This window comes from Larus michahellis, chromosome 3 (assembly GCF_964199755.1).
Source record: "Larus michahellis chromosome 3, bLarMic1.1, whole genome shotgun sequence".
Taxonomy (NCBI): Eukaryota; Metazoa; Chordata; class Aves; order Charadriiformes; family Laridae; genus Larus; species Larus michahellis.
In genome coordinates this window covers 60,216,188-60,236,178 of record NC_133898.1, presented here as the reverse complement: position 1 = coordinate 60,236,178, position 19,991 = coordinate 60,216,188, and the positions used below count along the sequence as shown (strand labels likewise).

Genomic DNA, 19,991 nt, shown 5'->3' with positions numbered 1-19,991 from the left:
AATCCAATTAGAAAGGGCTATACACGCATCCTTTAAAACTATCTGCCCTGCATCACAATGCGGTAGTTTATTTTGGAAAGTGTGTTGATACACACTCGCATGAGCACACAGAGTGGCTATTCACCCCCTTGGCTGTACTCATAACAGCGGAAGCACACAGGGCTTCCTTTCACAGCGCTGCAATTTAAAACAGCGCTCGCAGGGGGTCAGCAGCAGGTGCAAAGTCACAACTTCCAACAAAACCAATAAACAGACTTTTTTCTCCGGTCCAAGATGAAAACATACTCTTACATCTCACCTGCAAACTTGCCTTTGCACAGAGGGACTGCTACGAGACCGAAATAAGTGCTCTGCTTGAATGTGTTGCAGGAGCCAGAAGCTAACAATGTGCAAGTATTTTCACACAAGGCTAAGACAACAACCCAGAAAGAAGGGATCTCTTAAGTGCCCAAAATTTATGTCCAAAAAAATGGGGTGATTATCATACAAAACAGACTCAACCAATTTCAGTAATTCCAGTTTCTTGCTAGACGCAAAAGACGTCAGAAATTCTCTCTTGTTATTAATACATGAATTTAAATGATGGGATCAGAACAAGATGGGGGAGAAAGCATCAGTTACCAGCTAGAAACAGGGGGTAGAAAAGGATACTGGAAACATATATGAAAAATAAATGTGTTGTTCTTTTTATCCCATTTTATTTACTGTTTCAAGCTTTTGTGGCAGAACAGTCCTAGGATCTTATTTGACCTGTTCGACCATTTTACAGAGTGTTCCCACCAAAAGATCACAACAAAATCAAGTCCCTCCATTACACCTTCATCAAATTTGGACAATATAGACCTACACTTCAGTAACAAAAGCAAACCTTCCACTTACTGTCACTGCTGATTTTGACACACACGCTATTGATTTCAAAATAGTTTTATCATGAATCAGTACAGTAGAGCTAGCATAGATGTTAGTCTCAGATCCTTTACTCGAGTTAAGGAAAAAAAAAAAAAAAAAAGTATTACACAGCCTTTATTTTCCCCACAGAGCATTAAGTGTTGAAGCGTTTGTATGAGTTACTTTTGCTAGAGAGTCTCCCTTTCTGGCAGCCTTTAATGCTTATCATTCTTTGTCAAGCCCTAAGCAAAAGCAATCTTCCTCCTCCCTAATTCCGTATGAAAATATGACAACCTATGCATCAAACACTTTTTTCGTCCCATGACAGCCACAGTTCATTTTGGTTGAATATTCTCTGATAGAGGACAAGGTACTTGCCATTCACTTCAAGAAACTGTATTTTTACTTTCATTTTTGCAAATCAAGTCTACGCAGCACCACCGGAAACAAGAAATAACTGACCTGGTTACATTCCCCTGGACATAAAGTCTTCTATATGAGGACACACATAAAAATTGATGCCCTTTGATGACACTCTAGAAACGTGTTATAGCAATAACTCCTGAAGTAAAACTGCACAGAGACTGTGTTAATGACCGGTGGCAATATCCTTGAAAGAAAAGTAGCTGGACCACTGACTTTGTCTCAGCCTATGCAGGAGCTCCCTTCTAACACTCTCTATCCGTCTTACCTCTTTGACATGGCCAAAATTCCTTCATGACAACAGAATTTATCACAAGTATCTTTTTCCTTTAAGGATTTCTACAGCTATGATTACTGTAATATCTGAGAATATCATATTCTGTTGTACATTTATCTGGAAATTGCCCTTTGGACAAAAGGGGATTAAATGCAGACAGAATTAACACACAACTTGTCCAACGTCACATGAAGTCTGTCAGGGCAGGGAACTGAAGCCCCCCTTATCTCCCCAAGCCCAAGAGGAGCAACCCACTTAGCCAGTAAACTTGTCCTCTCACGTGTCTATACACCCCACTGTCACATAACCTGAAAGTAAACCAAAACCACATAAATTTTTGAAAAAGCTGTAGTAATATTCCCTCTCATCAGGAACTGAATTAATCCTTTAAATCCCTTGTCATAGAATCATAGAATCTTCATGGTTGGAAAGGACCTTTGAGATCATCAAGTCCAACCATACAAACACACAAAAAAACCCCACACAACAACAAAAAAACCCCTACAATCTCTGCCACTAGAGCATGCCCTGAAGTGCCACATCTAGATGTTTCTTAAATACCTCTAGAGATGGTGACTCAACCACCTCCCTGGGCAGGCTGTTCCAGTGCCTGACCACTCTTTCAGTAAAGTAATTCCTCCTAATATCTAATCTAAACCTCCCCTGCCACAACTTCAGACCCTTTCCTCTGGTCCTGTCATTGTTCACTTGGGAGAAGAGGCCAACACCCACCTCTCTACAACCTCCTTTCAGGTAGCTGTAGAGGGCAATAAGGTCTCCCCTCAGCCTCCTCTTCTCCAAGCTAAACATGCCCAGCTTCCTCAGCCTCTCCTCATATGACCTGGTCTCCAGACCCCTCACCAGCCTGGTAGCTCTCCCCTGGACATGCTCCAGCACTTCAATGTCCCTCTTGTACAGAGGGGCCCAGAACTGAACACAGTACTCGAGGTGAGGCCTCACCAGTGCCGAGTACAGAGGCACGATCGCTTCCCTGCTCCTGCTGGCCATGTTAATCCTGATACAAGCCAGAATGCTGTTGGCCTTCTTGGCCGCCTGGGCACACTGCTGGATCATGTTAAGCTGGCCGTCCACCAGCACACCCAACAAAGCTGACAATATGAAACAGAAAAATGTACACATTGTACATATGCAATACCTGATTCCCAGACTGGAGCCTGATTTTGAAAGCAGAAAATACATCTCTGAATAAATGCTGTCCAATTTTCCAAATATATTTAGAATATCATCACAACACATTCACACCGTCTTCAACATTTTTTGCTATGACTTCACTGTAGACAGTGGTTTACGGCCAGCCAAGATAATGTAATCCCGTGACCACTTCATCTTTTTGAAAGGAAAAGGCTCAAGTCGGTCATAAAACGAGGTATTCTGTTTCTCCATAGAGTATTCCTTGACAGCATCATGCATTAGGTAGAGCTTTGTTAATCTTACAATTGGACAAGCTGTGAGTGATGAGCAAGCAGGCTTTTAACAAAAGCTTCTTGGAGATGAGGCACGTGTTTTGTCTTCCAGAAAAGCTCACTTATAACTTGCAAGCTTAGCAACAGAAGTAGTCCAAACGTATTTTATTTAAATGATAACACATATCACATTCACAATAGCAAAATGAGAAGTCCAAAGAGGACAAAAAAGTTAATTAAGAAAGATATAGCTACAGACTTCTCATTTTGGTTCAGACCATCTCTTTTCAAGGCTTTAGGAAGCAGCTTCTAAACTGACCTTTAATTTCTTTACAATGTTAATGAATTTTAAAATGTAATAAATTCCAAGTGCAATGGAATTAACAATCCACTGAAAAGACAGAGAAAAAATCAAAATGCTTTAGAGTACAGAAGAGCTCTTTTGAGAGCACTACATGTTCTTGAAAACAATAAGAAAAAAATTGTCAATAACCAGGGCCTTATTAAAAGCATATCCATTTCAATACACACAGGTATTGTGTCACCACACAGTAAACCTCATCCATAGGCCAGACTGTCTTTCCTTGCCTGTGTTTCTCCTACTCACATACCTGGAGGGCCTTCAAAACCATAAAGGATTCATGATCCACGGGCAAAACAAAACTGGTTGAGACAACTCTTTTTGGACACAAAAGCAGCATACTGTCTATCTACAATGCAGCATGCTAGGTGCCTTTATTGTTTAGAAAAGCTTGCCCTGAAGAATTCTGTGCTTTCCATCACTTTAGATATAAATGCAATATTACCAGAATAAAAACCACCCAAACCAACCTCCCAACCCCCCCGTAACTGTTGCTCCCCACACACACACTCCTACAGATCAGGAATAAAGTTTGTGTACAAAACACTGACAGTCACTTTCATTGTTTGCTTTTGATAGCCAGTTTCTCTTTTTTGTCCCTCTCTTAACATGTTAAGAGGAAAAAGCCAGACACTTCAGGGAAGGGGGGGGAAAAAAAAAAAAGAAAACAACCAGCCACAAACCTAAAACACCCAACTGAAATAAAGTCAATTCACATTACCTCAATTAAAAAAAAAAAAAAATCACTTTGTGTTCAGTTTTAAATATTTTGGAGATTTTTGTTACAGCCTCCCCAAATACTCAAATTTTTCTGCTTCTTCTATTTGACAACGTTATGGTTGTATTCCTCTGTGTGTCCAAAATAAACATAACTGTTGTTGTGACGACTTCGAGACGACCGAGCACATCGGGCCAAAACACCTGAGAGCTTCCAGTGGCATGAAGAGTGAGAGTTGGGGGCAGCATAGGGATGTCTGAAGAACACAACTGGCCACTTAAGTCTTTTGTCTTGCACAGGAAGCCACAGCACAGGCAACTTCCACATGAAATCAAACCAGCGGTAGTTGTTGGCAGGCTTCTGGGAAGTTCAACAGGGGAAATGCTTTAATTGACATGAACAACAACACGTTTGCACTGCAAATACTGAAGATCAAAAGATTATTTTTTTTATTGGCCATTAGAGGGTTGCTACCAGCCCTTGGAAATACTTATTTCTGTATTTTGAAGCATGTATACATCACAAGCCAAAGCAGGGAAGAATAAAGCAATGCAAAACCACCGCAGTTGCAGGGGAATGGAGTCCCCAGTGTGTTCCCCAAAAGCCACAGAGCTGTCCAAGATTTACGATTTCTGTCTTACTCATCTAAGGGAAGACTCTTCTCACTTCCTCCCACTGCTGGAGTTGGGTTTTGATTAGCAAGCCAGGATTACCTTGGCAGAATCAACAAGCAAGACCTCATAGATGTTGTGCAAGTCCCAATACTCCAGTTTATTACTGGAAAGCCTGGCAGTTTTTAAACTTTCTGGTTTTTTGGAGCGCACGGATGGTCCAGGACTGGTATGCATCCCCATACAGCAAATTTAAACCTACTGGCAACAGTCGTGCTTTTAAGTATCTTCCACAGATTCTTTAGAAATAACCCACTAATGCCCATGCCCCCCACTGATTGCATGCTGAAAACCAGGGCACTAGATCTATCCTGATGGGACAGCCACAGTGTGGAACCTGAGCCGCATCCCTGTGAATCACAGCCAGAACAGACAGCAGAAACCATTAGCTTTCCACAGACCTTTCTGTCCTCCGAACTATTATAAACTTGAAGTCAGGATGGGATAAAAACCAAAGCACAGCCTCATATCTACTAACCTACACTCATTTCCTCCATATGACTCTGCGAGAGTTTTACAAGAGAAGGAAATGCAAAATGGAAATACTGAATATAGCTACCTTCTTCCCTACAAGCTGCCATGTTTTTCCAATAGATTGTCCCCCATCAGCATGCCAATCAAACAAAAAGGGAGACGCATATGCACACGACACCACAGAAACTGGCCCAAGACACCAGAGAAACTAGTCCAGGAGAAAAAAAATTTACTAATAGTCTGAATATTCTGAAAATTACACTCATCCCCACCACCGCCAAAGGAAAGTTCATAGAATTAGCAAATCTTCACACTTAATTCCTTTGAAAATAAACTTATTCCTCCTCCACATTGTATGATGCAGGCCTAAGAAAAAAATGAAAGTCTCTCAGCCCCAGTGTTTTCACTCTGCCTAGATTTTCTTTTATGCGCACACCTGCCTGATGCAGGTGTGATTTCTAGCCTGATCGCTATTGAAGTTTTGTGTTGTTACTTAGGAAAATCCTTTCAAGTTCTGAAGTAAAAAACATCCAAGCATTCCCTCCAGAGTAACGTAACTAACCACGAGCAATGCACTGAAACTTGCACATAAAAAACTCAAAGCCAGAGAAGATGACCCCTCCCCACATTGTGGAGGCCACAAAGTAATTAAACAGAGAAATCAATTTTCCCTTTGGTCTAGTCCTTCTTGGTTCTTGTAAATTTAAATGCAGTAAGAGCGGTTGCAAAATTCACACGTTGCAAACATGGTTTGCAAATGAACTGCTCCTCTCTGCTTGGGGATTTAAATTTTAGCACCATAAATTGTGGGTTGGAAGGACCAGAAGGAAAGAGTTTGCTTGTACACTGGATCTGTGGCTTCAGGAGGGGAAAAAAGTAGTTTTATTTTTTTTACTGTCATGAGACTTGACTAGTCCAACTGTTGTATGGAACACACATGCAAATATGTAGGGCTTTGGTAGTTCACTGGACCGGATGTCCAATAGCTGTTAGTCCCCTAGAAAACAAGCAGACTACCTGCTTACAAAAAAAATGTTCTGAGTTTGCAAACCTTGCCAATTGAGTACCCCAAGGAGTGAGCACCATTCTTGCAAAACCTACGCTCAGTATCAAAAAAAAAAAAAAAAGCCCTTAGCAATGTTACCCACATGCATCTCCTTTGACAGCTCAAGTGCAACTGTACACCAAGGAAATGTAAAATAACTTTAGAAAGTAGCATGCAAGCATGCACCTTAGCATCCAGACAAAATAAGTTCCACTTCCCTGCAGAGGCAGCGGCCCAACTTGCTTAGTGGGTACTAGGACTCCAGCCGCAAGGACTCTGCTTCCCTCTCAGCCACTGGCCTGCTGCAGGATGCTAGACAAGCCCTCAACATCCCAGGTGACCCAGGCACAGAGAGGAAATTCCTATACTAATTGATATAACAAGTGCAGAATTTCGTTAATGGACAGATATTAATAGATCTGTCTACTTTCTCCTGAGAGGAGCCGACACTTCAAAAAAACCCCAAACCACTTTCAAAGACGACTGCACTCCTTCCCCAGAGGCTCATCACGTTCAGACACACACAATAAAGGCTCTTCTGCACTTGCACAAAAATGATCACGACCCGTTCACCAAAATGCCGTGGTTTCCAAGCCTTTCATCTGCAGGCCTCAGATGATTTTCCAGCAGACACACAACTACTGGCTAGAGCGGTTAGTGTAGCAGATCCTAGTTTTATTTCTCAGATCCCTCAAACACAGTCAAAAGGCCACAAAGCGAGAGGCTGCATAACCCAGTGTTTCTCACAGTCTATTCCCACACAAACCAAGCAACGTTCACCCCCGATGAAGTTTAAAATAAAAAAAAAAAAAATTGACATCAACTTTGCTTTGAAAAATAGAGATCTGTGCTTGATCCAATTAAGGAGTCAAACAATTGTAACAAAATCTGCGTCCACCTTGGTGGGAAATTTGCCCTTTTCCTCTTCAATGGAGAAATTCCTTCCTAACTGTAACATTAAAGAAGAAGAAAAAAAAAGTCATTAAAATTCCAGCCTAAAAGGCAATATGTTCTCCTGTTCTCACTTGAATTTTCCACTTATGTTTTTCTCCAGTTACAGGAGAATCACAGAACAACATGAACCGGAAAGGACTTCTGCTCACCTGCCTATCCCCTATTCCCCCCAGCCTCCCCCAAAGCAGGGAAAAATTGAATTGGGGTGCTCAGGGCCATGCCCAGTTGTGTCCTGGATACCTGCAAGGACATCCCAATCTCCCTGGGTAGCCTGTTCCAACATTTGACCACCCTCACGCTGAAAATTTTCTCCCCAATATCTCATCGGAATTTTCCTTGTTGCCACTTTTGTCTGTTGCCTCTTGTCCTACCGCCGCACACCTCCCAGAAGAGCCTGGCTGTATCTTCTCCATACGCTCTCACCAGTTAACTAAAGACATGGGATAATTTTCCCATAAAGAAAAGCAACAGACGTACACAGAGTTGTATTCCCAAGATGTTCACAAAATAAGCACACAGAGATATGGATTTTTGGCTTATTTTTCTGAAATACAAGTACTGTATTTTATTTTTTTTTTGCAACTTAACGCTGTCTCTTATGGATTGCCCTTCTGCAGCGTGTACCACCACAAGCTTACCTCCACAGATAAGTAATGCTGAGTAACTAATGCGGTAAAAACTCACACCTCAAATTATTCTGTAGTAATCCTCCTACAGGGAGAAACCCTTAGTTTTTGTTCCCCGTTTGAACAGTCCTGCCAGTTTGACGTACTTATGTGACCTTACGATACACTCTGGTTTTCACAACTTCTCTGTTAAAGCAGGGAAGCGGCATTCAGCGATGTCGAAACTGGGCACAAAGAAAAACCATGTGCGAACTTGTGGTTATCATGCGGATGAGGGCTACGGGCCACAGCTCGTACCCGCTCCAGCGGGACACCTCCCTGGGGCTCACGGAGGCTGTGGCAGTGCACCGCAGCGAGCTCGACCGAGCCTTCGAGCGCCGCTGCTCCCAGCACACCTTCCTCCCCAGAAGCCAACCAGCTGCACACGGATGGATGCTTGGTTCGCCAGTTACACGTGTTCGGGTTTTTTGTTTGCTTGGGGGTGTTTGTTTGGGTTTTTTTGTTGTTGTTTGTTCTTCTTCACAACAGCACCTTTTGCCGTGAGCCACCGGTCACCCCGTTCCTCCTCACCGGGCACAGCACCCTCCTTCCCTCCCTCCGTCCCGGGAGCACCGGGGCGGCGCTGACAGGACCGCTGCCCCCCGGCCCCGCCACTCCCCCCCCCACCCCACCTGCTGGCCGGGGGCGGCGGGGCGACCGCGCTCCCCCCACGGTCACCGGGCAGACAAAGAGCCGCCCCCGGCCACCGCTCCGTCTGGGGTCTGAGAAAGAGCCTCCAAGGGGGAGCTCCACCTTTCGCCCAAATTAACTTCGGGGAGGGCCGCGCCCCCACCGCCCCGCTCCGCTCCCCGGCCCTTCCCGGCCTCCCTGTCACACCTCACCGGCCCGCCTGCCCACGCCTGCCGGGCAGCCCCGGCCTCCCACCGCCCCCGGCCCCGCTCCCGCCGCCCGGGAAGCCGGGGGGCCCCGCGGCCGCCCCCCACCCCCGGCGGCGGAGGCAGGCCCCAGCCCAGCCGCCACGGGGGGCGACGAGGAGCCGCAACAAGTCGCCGCCGCCGGCCGCCCTTACCCAGATAGTGCCGCAGGTCCAGCAGAAAGTGCGGGGGCCCCCCGTTGAGCTGATAGAAGAGGGAGCCCAGGCAGAAGAGCAGCAGGGCGGCCATGCAGAAGCCGTAGTCGCGCAGCGAGAGGAAGGGCAGCAGCGAGAGGGGCCGCCGCCTCTTCCAGCCCCCGCCCTGGCCCGGGCCCGGGCCCCCTCCCGTCGCCGCCGCCGCGGGGGGCCGGGGCGCCGGGCAGTCCCCGCCGCCGTGCTGCTGCTTCTTCTTCATCCTCCCCTTCGCCGCCGCCGGGTCACGCAGCCCGCCCGGGAAAGCGCATCCTCCATCCGCCTGCTCGGCTCCGGCTGCCCGCGGCGGGGAAAGTTCCCGGGAGCTCAGGGGACCCGTCCCGTCCCCATCGCCGGCTGCCCCCGGCCCCGCGGCAAGGCGAGAGTCCCCGGCGCTGCGGCGGCTGCTGCTGCGGAGCGCCGCTAAGGGGAGGGGAAGGAGGTGGTCACCATCCCGCTCCCTGGGGCTCCTCTCCTCCTCCGCCGCTCTCCGCTCCCTCTCTCCGCTCGGCCTCTCGCTCCGGTGTCAAGTTACAGCCAGCGCTCCGCCGCCTGCAACTCGCGGCCGACTTGTGCGCGCCGCCTGGCCCCGCCGCCCCCCGCCCGGCCCGGCCCCGCCGCCCCCGGCCCGCCCCGGCCCACGGTCCCCGCGACGCGCCCGTTGCCTCCCCGCCAGCGACCCCTGCGGGCGCCGCCGGGCGCCGCCGCCCCATCCCCCTGGCTGCGGCGGAGCCCGGCCCGCCCCGGCCGAGCCGACCCACCTGCCCCGACCCGCCCCTACCGCCGTGAGGGGCTGCGCGGGGTGCGGGGCCGGTGCCCGTGGGGCGGGGGCTGGGACGGGGCTTCTCGCTGTGCCCGGCCACGGGCAGCAGCCGTCGGGGCTGAGTTGCCCCAAAACCGGGCACGGCCCCGGGGCAGGCCTCAGGACACCACCCCGGGAGCTGGACCTGGGGGCTCATCTCGCCAGTGCTCCAATGGCCCACACACGACTGCCCTTCCTTTCCCCATGCAGGGATGACGGCAGTAGGAAGGTTTAATATGATGGTGATTTAGACCAGTCTAAGGCAGCATGAAGGTCCCCGCACCTTTACGCTCGTTGGTGCGGGAAGAGCGGGGTGGCTCTTCACCTCGCGGCTTTGCTGGGATGATTAAAGCGGGGGTTGTTGTCTGTTGGGGACATGGCTTTAGACAAGTACAGAAATTGCAAAATTAAGATTGCTCAGGCAACCTTAATTTGACCCCCTTGCACATATGGCTTATGATACAGCCTCTAATTACTCGATCATGCTGTTTTTTCCTAGAGAACCGCTTCCCACCGTGTGGAGGGTGAATGGCGTTCGCTCAGCACTGAGCTGTTTAATAGCTTCATCCTCTTTACACAACATATGTCCCCAATATGTCCTTATGGCTTATTTGGAGCTATTCTTGTCCTTGGGCATTGTCTGGAGTAGAAAATACATTTCCTTCCCTGGTGGGGCTGCGTTGCCAGCGCAGCAGTGGAGGGAGGAGGGCTCGGGGTGGTTCTGCCAGTTCATGGTGTGGTTTTATGGACCTGGATGGAAGTGGGGTGGGGGCTTCCCCAAGATCCTGCTCACGGCGCCACACGAGGCTCTTAGTTTCTAAGCAATAGCAAGTTCTGTCCACCGTGGTTTGGGAGAAAAGTAGGAAATCATGACCTAAGTGCAACTCGCCAGGTCAGAAATTAAAAAGCAATTACCCTTTTCCTTTTGAGGCTTCAAAAAATGCATCATGATTTAGGGGGGCTGACTCATAATCTTTGCGCATTTGCAGCTGGAAATTTTGCTCAGGAGACTGAATTCAGATGGTTTTGACACTTACTGAAAGACTTGGGTGAATGCCTGAGTCTTACCTACACTTACTGGCTTCGTTTTGTTGCTGGCGTCCAGCAGCAAAGGGCATCTGCTGAAATATGGAAATTAATCTTGCTGGTGTGGACAAGAGCACAAAGCCAGAATCTGACAATAAGTAACCAATCCCACTGCATTCCTTCATAAAAAATACCCACACACTGGCTGAAAGAGCAGACCTTCTATGATAGTTTGGAGAGGAATCCCTCGGGTTTTAGTTTCACAGAGTTCTACAGCATCACTGCATGTATCCTTCGCAATCTTACACAGAACCTGGAGCAAAGACAAAGTTAGGAATGACACCTCACTTGTGAAAAACAGAAAAGTAATATGATACAAAAAAAATAATTCCCCTTCGGGCTAGTGTTTAAGCACCAAAAAAAGTCACAGCAAAAGGTAAACCTTTAGGACTACAGTTCACTTTAAACGGAAATATCCAACAGCTTTCACCAGATAAAGTCCTAGCTGTAATTGCACAGTTAAACTACCGCTTCTTAATTCTCATTAATGTTGCCTAGGAAGTATCGGGGGCTTATTTAACGTGTGCTGCTGCCATGGACGTTTTGTCTTGCACTGCTGCCATGGATGTTTTACATTGTTTTATATTCTTTCGAATACTTCCATATCCACTGGCTTGTTTGTAATGACCACACGGCAGATTTGTTTAGTGATGCTGGTTTCTGTGCACATGAGAAACAGGTAAGCACTTACACTGGACATTTGAGAAAAATGGATGCTTTGATGAGAAGACAGACAACACCTGTAAGGTGAATCAATAAATCTTTATTTTTCTGGTTGCAAAGAATGCCTTTGATCTCCAGGAAGAGGATTTGTTTTGTTTTTTTTTTAAATAAAAGATGGAAAAACAGGCCAATCAATGGAGTAAAAGTTAAGTGGGAAGACTCTACCATTGAGAGAGTTCTTGTCATATTTCTAAGCATCGACAGGTAAAAAATTCTCTTGGGAGGAATAAGAAATAGAAATTTTTGTTGCTGGAACATATACTTAAATGTATAAATTAGCTGTAAAATTAATTACTTTCACATATATGAACTGTCATACCTACATTATGCTATCAATTTAAATGCCAAAAATCAGACTAGGACAACAAGCAGGAAAATTAATACTATTTACTTTGTGCTATAGCTTGATACAGCGCGAGAGTTTTCCTATTTTTAATTCCCCTGTTACTCATCTACTTTAATGAAAACAGTATGATTTTGCATGCATAGCATAAAGCATTTAAAACATATATACATCCTTGACTTACTACATTCCTATTCATACAACAAAGCCCCAAAGAATCCAAAACACAAACCCCACGTTAAAGGAATATTACGGTTGAAACGTCAAGTGTTGACACTTTAGGATAATCCAAAGGTAAGATTTTTCCGATAAACTTGTTTGACTTGTAGAGGGTATGACTTACAATTTAGCCTTTAATTGTGTGATGATACTGTTTTGCTCAGAGGACCGCTGCCTCGTACAGTGCATGGGACAGACACTCTTCACTGTATGTGCAGCTTTTCAGTTTATTTTTAATCTCTTTGTTCAACATATGTCCTCGGGCTTTATTTAAAGCTATTCAAATCCTGCTTGTAGTGTGGAATTATTAACGTCATAGCAGGCTTTTCTACAGCATTCATTGTTACAGTATCTTGAGCATATGATGAATGCTTATGAATTACTTTCATGAGATGTAGCTCATGTCACCATTTTACTGATTGCGAAATGAGACACAGAGAGATTAAGGTTAAATGCATCTATTAATTTTGGTTGCCAGCCTTCAGATGACTGGGGTTTGCCTTGGTGAAATAGTTAGCATTATGCAGCACTTTGTATGTTCAAAGCATAGCTCCCTTTGACTTCAGATGCGGTCGTGAATGCTAACTACTTCTACAAATCAGACCCCAGGCTCTCAAACCGAACACCCAGCGTAAAAAGAGCACTCGGTGGCCACCTGTAGTTCAAGTAATCTGCTTGACATCATACGGGAGCGCCGTGGTGCTAGCAGACATAGAATCAATCATTTTCAGAGCGCTATTCACTGCGGCAGTCCTCAGCCTCTGCCTCTGCCTTGACCTTGTCCTACTCCTTTTTTTTTTTTCCTTCTCTCCTAGATCCAGTTTCAGCTCCAGGATCTTTGCTCAAATCTGTTTCCTTCTATGAAGGAAGCTACCCAGCCTAGGTCCAGCTTTTGCTCAGGCTGAATCCCCTTCCCCTCCTTCCAGCAAGAAGGACATTGCGAGCACAGAGGCCTTTCCCCAGGGCTGGAAGAGGATGCTCCATACAATCAACGGAGTGGAGAACAGAGCTGCTGAAAATTTCAAAGCAGGTCCATAATGATGCTGTGGTAGAAATTCCGGAGCTGATTCGTAACTCCAAATGAATGGATTCAGAAACAAGTTCAGTGAGGGAGATAAAAAGCGCGTGGAGGTTGTGCGTCTGGCAGTTCTCATTAGAGATACTCGTTTGGCCACGTTGGCATGGGTCACCCCCTGGTTAGTCGGTTCTGCTGCTCAGCCAGCCTGGGTGTAACGTCTTGCCAACTGAGCTGTGCACTCATGATTCTGAGTCTACGTCGCTAGTATTTAGTTTGGGAATGTCTGCACCAGGCTGCTGGGGTGCTGCAGCTCTCTTTTAATGAGCCCACATAAACTGAGGTTACGCAGGGATCTCTAGTCTTCCATGGGAATAGCAAAACCACACACCTAAAAAACAAAATGCCAATGCTCCAAGGAACAGATGCACTACGGTTTCGCATTTTTGCAGTGGTAGGATTTTGTTTCTAACATAGGCAAAACATCTTTCCGTTATTCCTAGAAACATCTGAACATTATTTGATGAAATTTTCTCAATAAATTCTCTAAATAAATACTCATTAAGCAAAATTCCCCAGCTGGGGATATTTCAGAATAGGCACTTTGCAAAGGTATAAGCTACTAGAAAGGGATAAGATATAGCCTGCACCCTAATTTTCATAAGACAGTAAGGACAGAGAAAATTTAGATGCAAGGCTTCACTGAGCAAAGGTTCACTTGTATAACAGAATAACATAATGTAATGTCATCTGAGAAGCAACCATGAAAGATCGCAGCTTTGGATTCCTCCAGCAGCCTCTGATTCAGAAGGGGTTGAGACTGTAACAGAGTAATTGATGGCAACTGCACAGACTTTATTTTGCTTGATTCAGCAACAGTTGATAATTTGATGGAGATCAAATAAGGCTGCACCTTACCCTTTCATTTCATGCATATAGAATGCTTGCAAGTTTCATCTGCCTTGACTGACTGGTATTGCAGCCCTGTGCTGGCTGGTTGTATTCATTTCTGTCCTTTGTGGAAAGTTCAGGAATATATTGCTGGGAAAAATATGACAGTAAATATCTGAAGACAGGGAACTGAGCTTGTGTGCCAGATGGATACAACTTAGTGACACTCTGATGGAGCAGGTTCACTTCAGAAGAGGTATTTATAATTTGCAATTGAAATGGTATTTGGAATTACATGAACGTGTTCTATGTGTGATGGATTTATCAAAAGGTATTTATATTAATTGCTTGGCATTGCTGGCTATCTCCAGCAAAGTGCTACCCACAGGGCTATCCAAACTCCTGATACCGCTGTTTTTATTTGTTTGCTTAATTTTCTCAGAAAATGGGTAACATGAGAATTCAACCAGGACACTTTCCTTTTTAATCAGCATGCATATCATTCAGAAGGGGCAATAAGATGTTATATAATGTATAGTCTTGATGATCAATCCTTTTCTCTCATAAATATCCACTCAGAAACCCCCAACTGAGTTCCCTTTGACTTTGTGTCCTCTTTGTATTGATTTTCCAATAGCAGTCTAATTCCTGCATTTGTCTGCAGAAACTACTAATAGAAAGGCAGAAGTTGCAATGTGTAAACATGAGTTTTCAGACAGCAGACCCATTAAAAGCTACATTTGTTTAGACAATTAACTGAGTAACACCATATGATGTACCGGACAGATTTAGACATGTAAAGATGGAGACAGTCACATGGGGAAAATACAGTACTGGTGCTAATTAGGCATTAATTAAAGTAGACAGTTAGGCACTTATGTCTAAATCCAGGAAATGCAAAAATATGTTAAAAACATGTAGCTACCTCCAAAGTAGCTGGTGTGTGCATGCAGCCCCATGCAGAGCTATGCCCTTGTAATACCAGGGAGCAGCAGAGCCGGGTTAGCGCAGGGCTCTCAGCAGGATTAGCCAGGGTGGGCAGAGAGCCATCCTGGCACTGGTTTATTCCAGCCAGTCCCAGAGCCATTTTACAGCTCCCCGTAGTGCATCACATTCTGTAGCATAGAGAAAAACTTTGTAAGCTAACACACCAAGAGGTGCGTTGATGTTGCAGCTGGGGATGTCATGGGAGGATGAAACAGACCTTGTCAGACAAAGCCATCTAGTCTAGCCTATAAGAAAACTTAATCCACATCTCTGAAACCCCTCCTAACATTAATATTCTAACTCCTAATATTCTAATAGTAATGCCACCACTGCTGTCTTATCAAAAAATAAGACAGACCTACAACCGCGGTCTCTCTTTCCCACACGTTGAGGGCTCCAGCCAGTGGGAGAAGACTCTCCAACTTGTTTGATTTTTGGTTTTAGGGTTTTTGCAGGGGAGATGGTGAAAGAGAAGGAAGGCGCAAAGCGAAAGTGAAAAGAAGTTAAAAAAAGAAGCGCAAAGCAGATTCCTATGAGGGACTGGAAAAGAGTGGTGCACCAAAGGTGAAGACAGAGAAGATCCTACACCTCAGTGTGGCGTGCAAGGTAGAGAGGTGATTTGTACTTACAGGGGAGAAGAAGGACATTCCTTCCTAGTGGGGTGGGGAAAACAGCACCTGATATGGTGCATTTAACCCTTAGCAGTCTCAGACTCCAGGTGGGATTTTCAAAAGCAACTGTATGAACAACAGGGGGTCCAAATCCCTCAGTAAATTTGGGCCTATGTTTCTTCAGGTCTTCTCAGACCTTATACATTAAACAATTCACAAGGTGAAAGTTACTGTACTGAATTATTCACAGACAGATTGCATGTAATCGAAGCATTTCAGAAAAACTGTTTGTTCACATATCAAAAAGCCAGCAAATGTCAAGCTCTTTAGCATGGATCCCTCACTTGGTAAAGTGGTATTAGCCAAAAAACGAGTTATGCGTTGGCTGCTTTTGTATAATCTGCCACAGGGATGTCATTACATCTGTTAGGTCAAATTTTGGAAAAAGCAATGTACAAAAAAGGGACTGACCCACAAGATAAAATTTACTGTAAAGTCTATAAATCAGGCCACTTCATTTCCTAACCTCCCACATGAATGGTGGCCCCTCAGTGCATGTGCTGTATGAAACTGCCTTTGCTCTTCCTGCAGCTACCAGTGCCCTGATGCTTCCAACCCTAAACTAGAAGTAAACCGTTTTTCAGATGATACAAACTTTGATCATGAGCTACAGCAAAGGGAATGTCCTTCAGAACTGTTTGCCTTCGCTGTGTAGGTAACTTGGTCTTCTAGGCACTCGGTTTTATCAGCAAACTTTTAACTGTAGAGTGGTGACACATCGCTGAGAACTGAAATGGAAGGTCAAAATTTAAAAACCTCAAGCCAACAGAGCAATATCCTAGCAATAAATTGCTAGAACGATATCCAATAATTCTCCCCTCATCTGAGGGACCGGAAAAAAGTAATGCACCAAAGATGAAGACGCTGTCCTGTATACAAGTATGCACACACATATACGAGTAGCTATAGGTGCAAAATGCTGACTTACACTAGTTCAGGCAACTTACTGCAACAGCTCAGAGAGTTTTTTTTCTAACTTAGTTTTGACTCATTTCCCAGACAGCTACATATATAACCTTGGCTTCCCATCATTTCCTTGACACATGCACATATAAACCTGAAAGTTTCTAAGTTGTATGTCAAATTTCATTTTGATTCTATACAGTCAGATTAGGAGTTTTATTCAGTGTCAGCTTGCAGAACAACTGTGGTAAATATGGAACCTTTTAATTTTGTAATTCAATAAGAGTATCTGTCATTTAAATAATTCATTCTTGTTACTCTTGCAGTTTCATGTTGCTGTTAAAATGTGAAGTACACAAAGCAGCAAGCAGATCTGCATATCATAAACTATTTCTCCTCCACTTTTAAATTAGATTCTTTGGCAACAGTATTTCTGGAATGCAGTAAGCGTTTCTTTTAAACCTATACAAAATACATCTGGAAGATAACGCCTACAAAAATGTCTGTTGAAAAAATGGACTATATATATCACTTATTTAGGACCTCTGAAGTAGAGTAATAAAATCTATAAAACAAATATAAAAAGATGCAACACGGTTAACATAGTCATGAGTGTTTACACAAAAATAGCAGCCAAGCATCTCCAAGAGGAGAAAGAATGTCATTCATTTATAATGAATTAAGGCGAATAAATCAAAGGCTCCTTGCTCAATTTATTGAGTTTTGCCCAACATCAAGGCTTCCTCTGGACCAATTTGATTTTTCTGCAGTCTTTGTCCAGAGCCACGTGACTGGAGCAAAACTATGAATTGCTTTAAGCACTCCCAGATGCCGGGGTTGTCAGTCTTAGATCATACTATTTCCAATTCTTGTGGAAAAAGAAAGCATGTATTCTCATTATACTGGGCCTTCAACTGAGTAACCTGATTGAGAGACTTCAGTTTAAAAACCAGAGCAACAATTACAATCAACTGGTCTGATTTCTGTTGCTTGATGAAATAAGAATCGACTCTATTACTGCTGCTGACACTATTTTGTCTCTGCTATATTTTACTTCCCTGCCTCTTGCTGCAGCGACCTTCACTGTTTCAGCGGGACTGTGCAAGTGCTGCTGATTGAGTTAAACCAGACTTCAACACCACACCTTGTAAAGGCAGCTCCTATTGCCCTTATGGGAGGCTCTTTCAAAAGATGACACCTTTTTTTCCCTCTCTTTTTATCTCAAATTAACACAAGCAGGCTCAACCATATGCCATTTGCATTTAAGAGAACATTATACCATGCCTTTTGAAGATCTGCTTAAAGTGTTGTCGCCTTTTCATATTCAAACAGCATGAAGCAAAAAGGCTGTATGTTTGTAACTTTATGAAAAAATTTTGTTAATTTACTGTAAAAGAAAGGTGATATTGCCTTCTCCCCAGCCTTGCCTTTTTATTTCACAACCACATTTATCCACGGACAGAAGGCTGTTGCAAGGACTGCGTATGACAGTCCCTGATTACACCCTCAGATGAGTTACAGACTTCTTACATTTGTAGAGTCTTATCTTGGCTGAAGGATGGGAGATGACAGATGTGCATCTGGGTAGGAAATCTCACCCCGAATTGCGTAATGGAAACCCCCAAATACATACGGAGGTCACGTGGTATGCAAATCCCTCTTTCCTTGAGGACAGATAGCAAGAGAAGGGTGGCAGGACAAGGCTTTCTCTCCAAAATCTGCACATTGCACCAGCTGCATCTCCACTCCTCTGGACCTCAGCCTAGGTTCCTCGTGCCAAGCATGGCGTGATGAAGAATTATTCCTCTTACGATCATGTGTCTGATCCCAGGTCAGGAAAAAACTACAGCACTGTACTGCAAATGTGTGAAATGCAAGTGCTGCGGAAGAAATTATGATACAGGGTCAAAAGTGTGATTCTCCTGCTGAATTCAGAGACTTGATTGGCTTGCTGATCTCCGCAAGAGTTGAATTTTACCCCAAGAGGATATTTTAACAATTACTTTAATTGTTATTTGTTTGAGAGTTATACCATCAGCATCCATATAGTTATGTATCAGAGCACGTAGAGGATAAACTGCGCCTTTTATCCTCATTAAAACTCCCCTTCCAAGTGACAGCCTTGTACCTCTAACTTTTCTCAAGAGGGAAAGCTAAAATTTTCCTACTCTTCATTACTGCATGCATTGCTCGCACAAGTGGCCAAAATGTCTCTATCTTCACAAATCTGCTATGCTTGTTCAAGCCAGGGGAGGTAGGTGCAAAACCAAACAGTAATGCTTTGAAAATTCATCTCCTTTTAACCGGAAACATAGATATTAGATGGAAAGAAATCATTATTAGACCAAGCCCTCAGCCAAAACCAAAGGAGAAAGTTTGTTGTAGTGATGAGATATTATTTTAGAAAAATAGGGACATCTAAAGTTTGTTGCCTTTTTTTTTTTTTAAAAAAAATTCCTGACACTTTAAGTCTAAGCATCGGAAATGTGGAAATGGCTTCATTTTTAGCCTTTAGACTTACCCCGGACATGATCCCCCACAAGGACAAGTGAGTGTGTATTGTATATGTATACAATGGACTAACTGTTAGACTAATGGGGGGCTGCAGGAGGTTTCTGGGGCCCCTTCATTAAACTAATGACAAACATTCATTTCTTACTACAGAGGATACATTCTCTCCTATTTCGCTTTTGCAACTCACTGTATTTTCTCTTTTTAAAAAGGCTTTTCATTGATGTTCTCTGAATTCTTAAGGGAATATTAGATGAGTAAAAGACTGTTATTACCTATTCATTATCATTTGAATTTTCTAATACTAATAGGCAGCTGAGGTTCTTGGAACTGCAACTCTTCTTATATTACAGCTGAGACATTTCAGCTTCTCTGGGCTTCTGGACATGGAAGTCTAAATCCATTTTCCATGCAGTTTGGATGCATGAGAACTACAAGCCCAGATATTTCCCATAGTGTTGAAACAGCAGGCTGTAAGTATTATTATTTATATATCACTTTTTATATATCTAAGACCAGGAATACTGAGGATTCGGTGCATGAGTTTAGTGTGCCATCTACAGCATGAGTCAATTAAGTAAGAGATTTGGTCTGGTGATCTCCTTGCTCTTTAAAGGTCCTTTTTGGAATATTTCCAGCTTACAGTATCCCTCCCTGCTCCTGTATCTTTTGCCTTCTGAAGCCCAGATTTATTGCCCTGCATACTGAAAGTCAGGACCCCTGTTGCCCTCAGGTTGGAAGGAAGCAACATGCCTTCCTCTCCTAATTACCACACCTGTCTCCTGGTGATATACAGAAAGCCAAAATCTTGGGTGGCACAATTAATTAATTAATACTCCCACATAAATGTCTGTACAACCTCTGCAAAAATAGC

The 19,991-nt window shown here is 44.3% G+C and overlaps 1 protein-coding gene across 2 annotated transcripts in view; it reads right to left on the bottom strand.

Annotated features, from left to right (window-relative positions):
• UST (uronyl 2-sulfotransferase) overlaps nt 1–9,523 on the bottom strand; it is a 161,790-nt gene extending 152,267 nt beyond the window's left edge. For both annotated transcript variants that reach the window (XM_074580376.1, XM_074580375.1), the window contains exon 1: nt 8,931–9,523. In XM_074580376.1, coding sequence (XP_074436477.1) covers nt 8,931–9,189 — 259 coding nt within the window. In that variant the 5' untranslated portion in view covers nt 9,190–9,523. The remainder of the gene's footprint in view (nt 1–8,930) is intronic.
• Between the last annotated feature and the right edge of the window lie 10,468 nt (nt 9,524–19,991).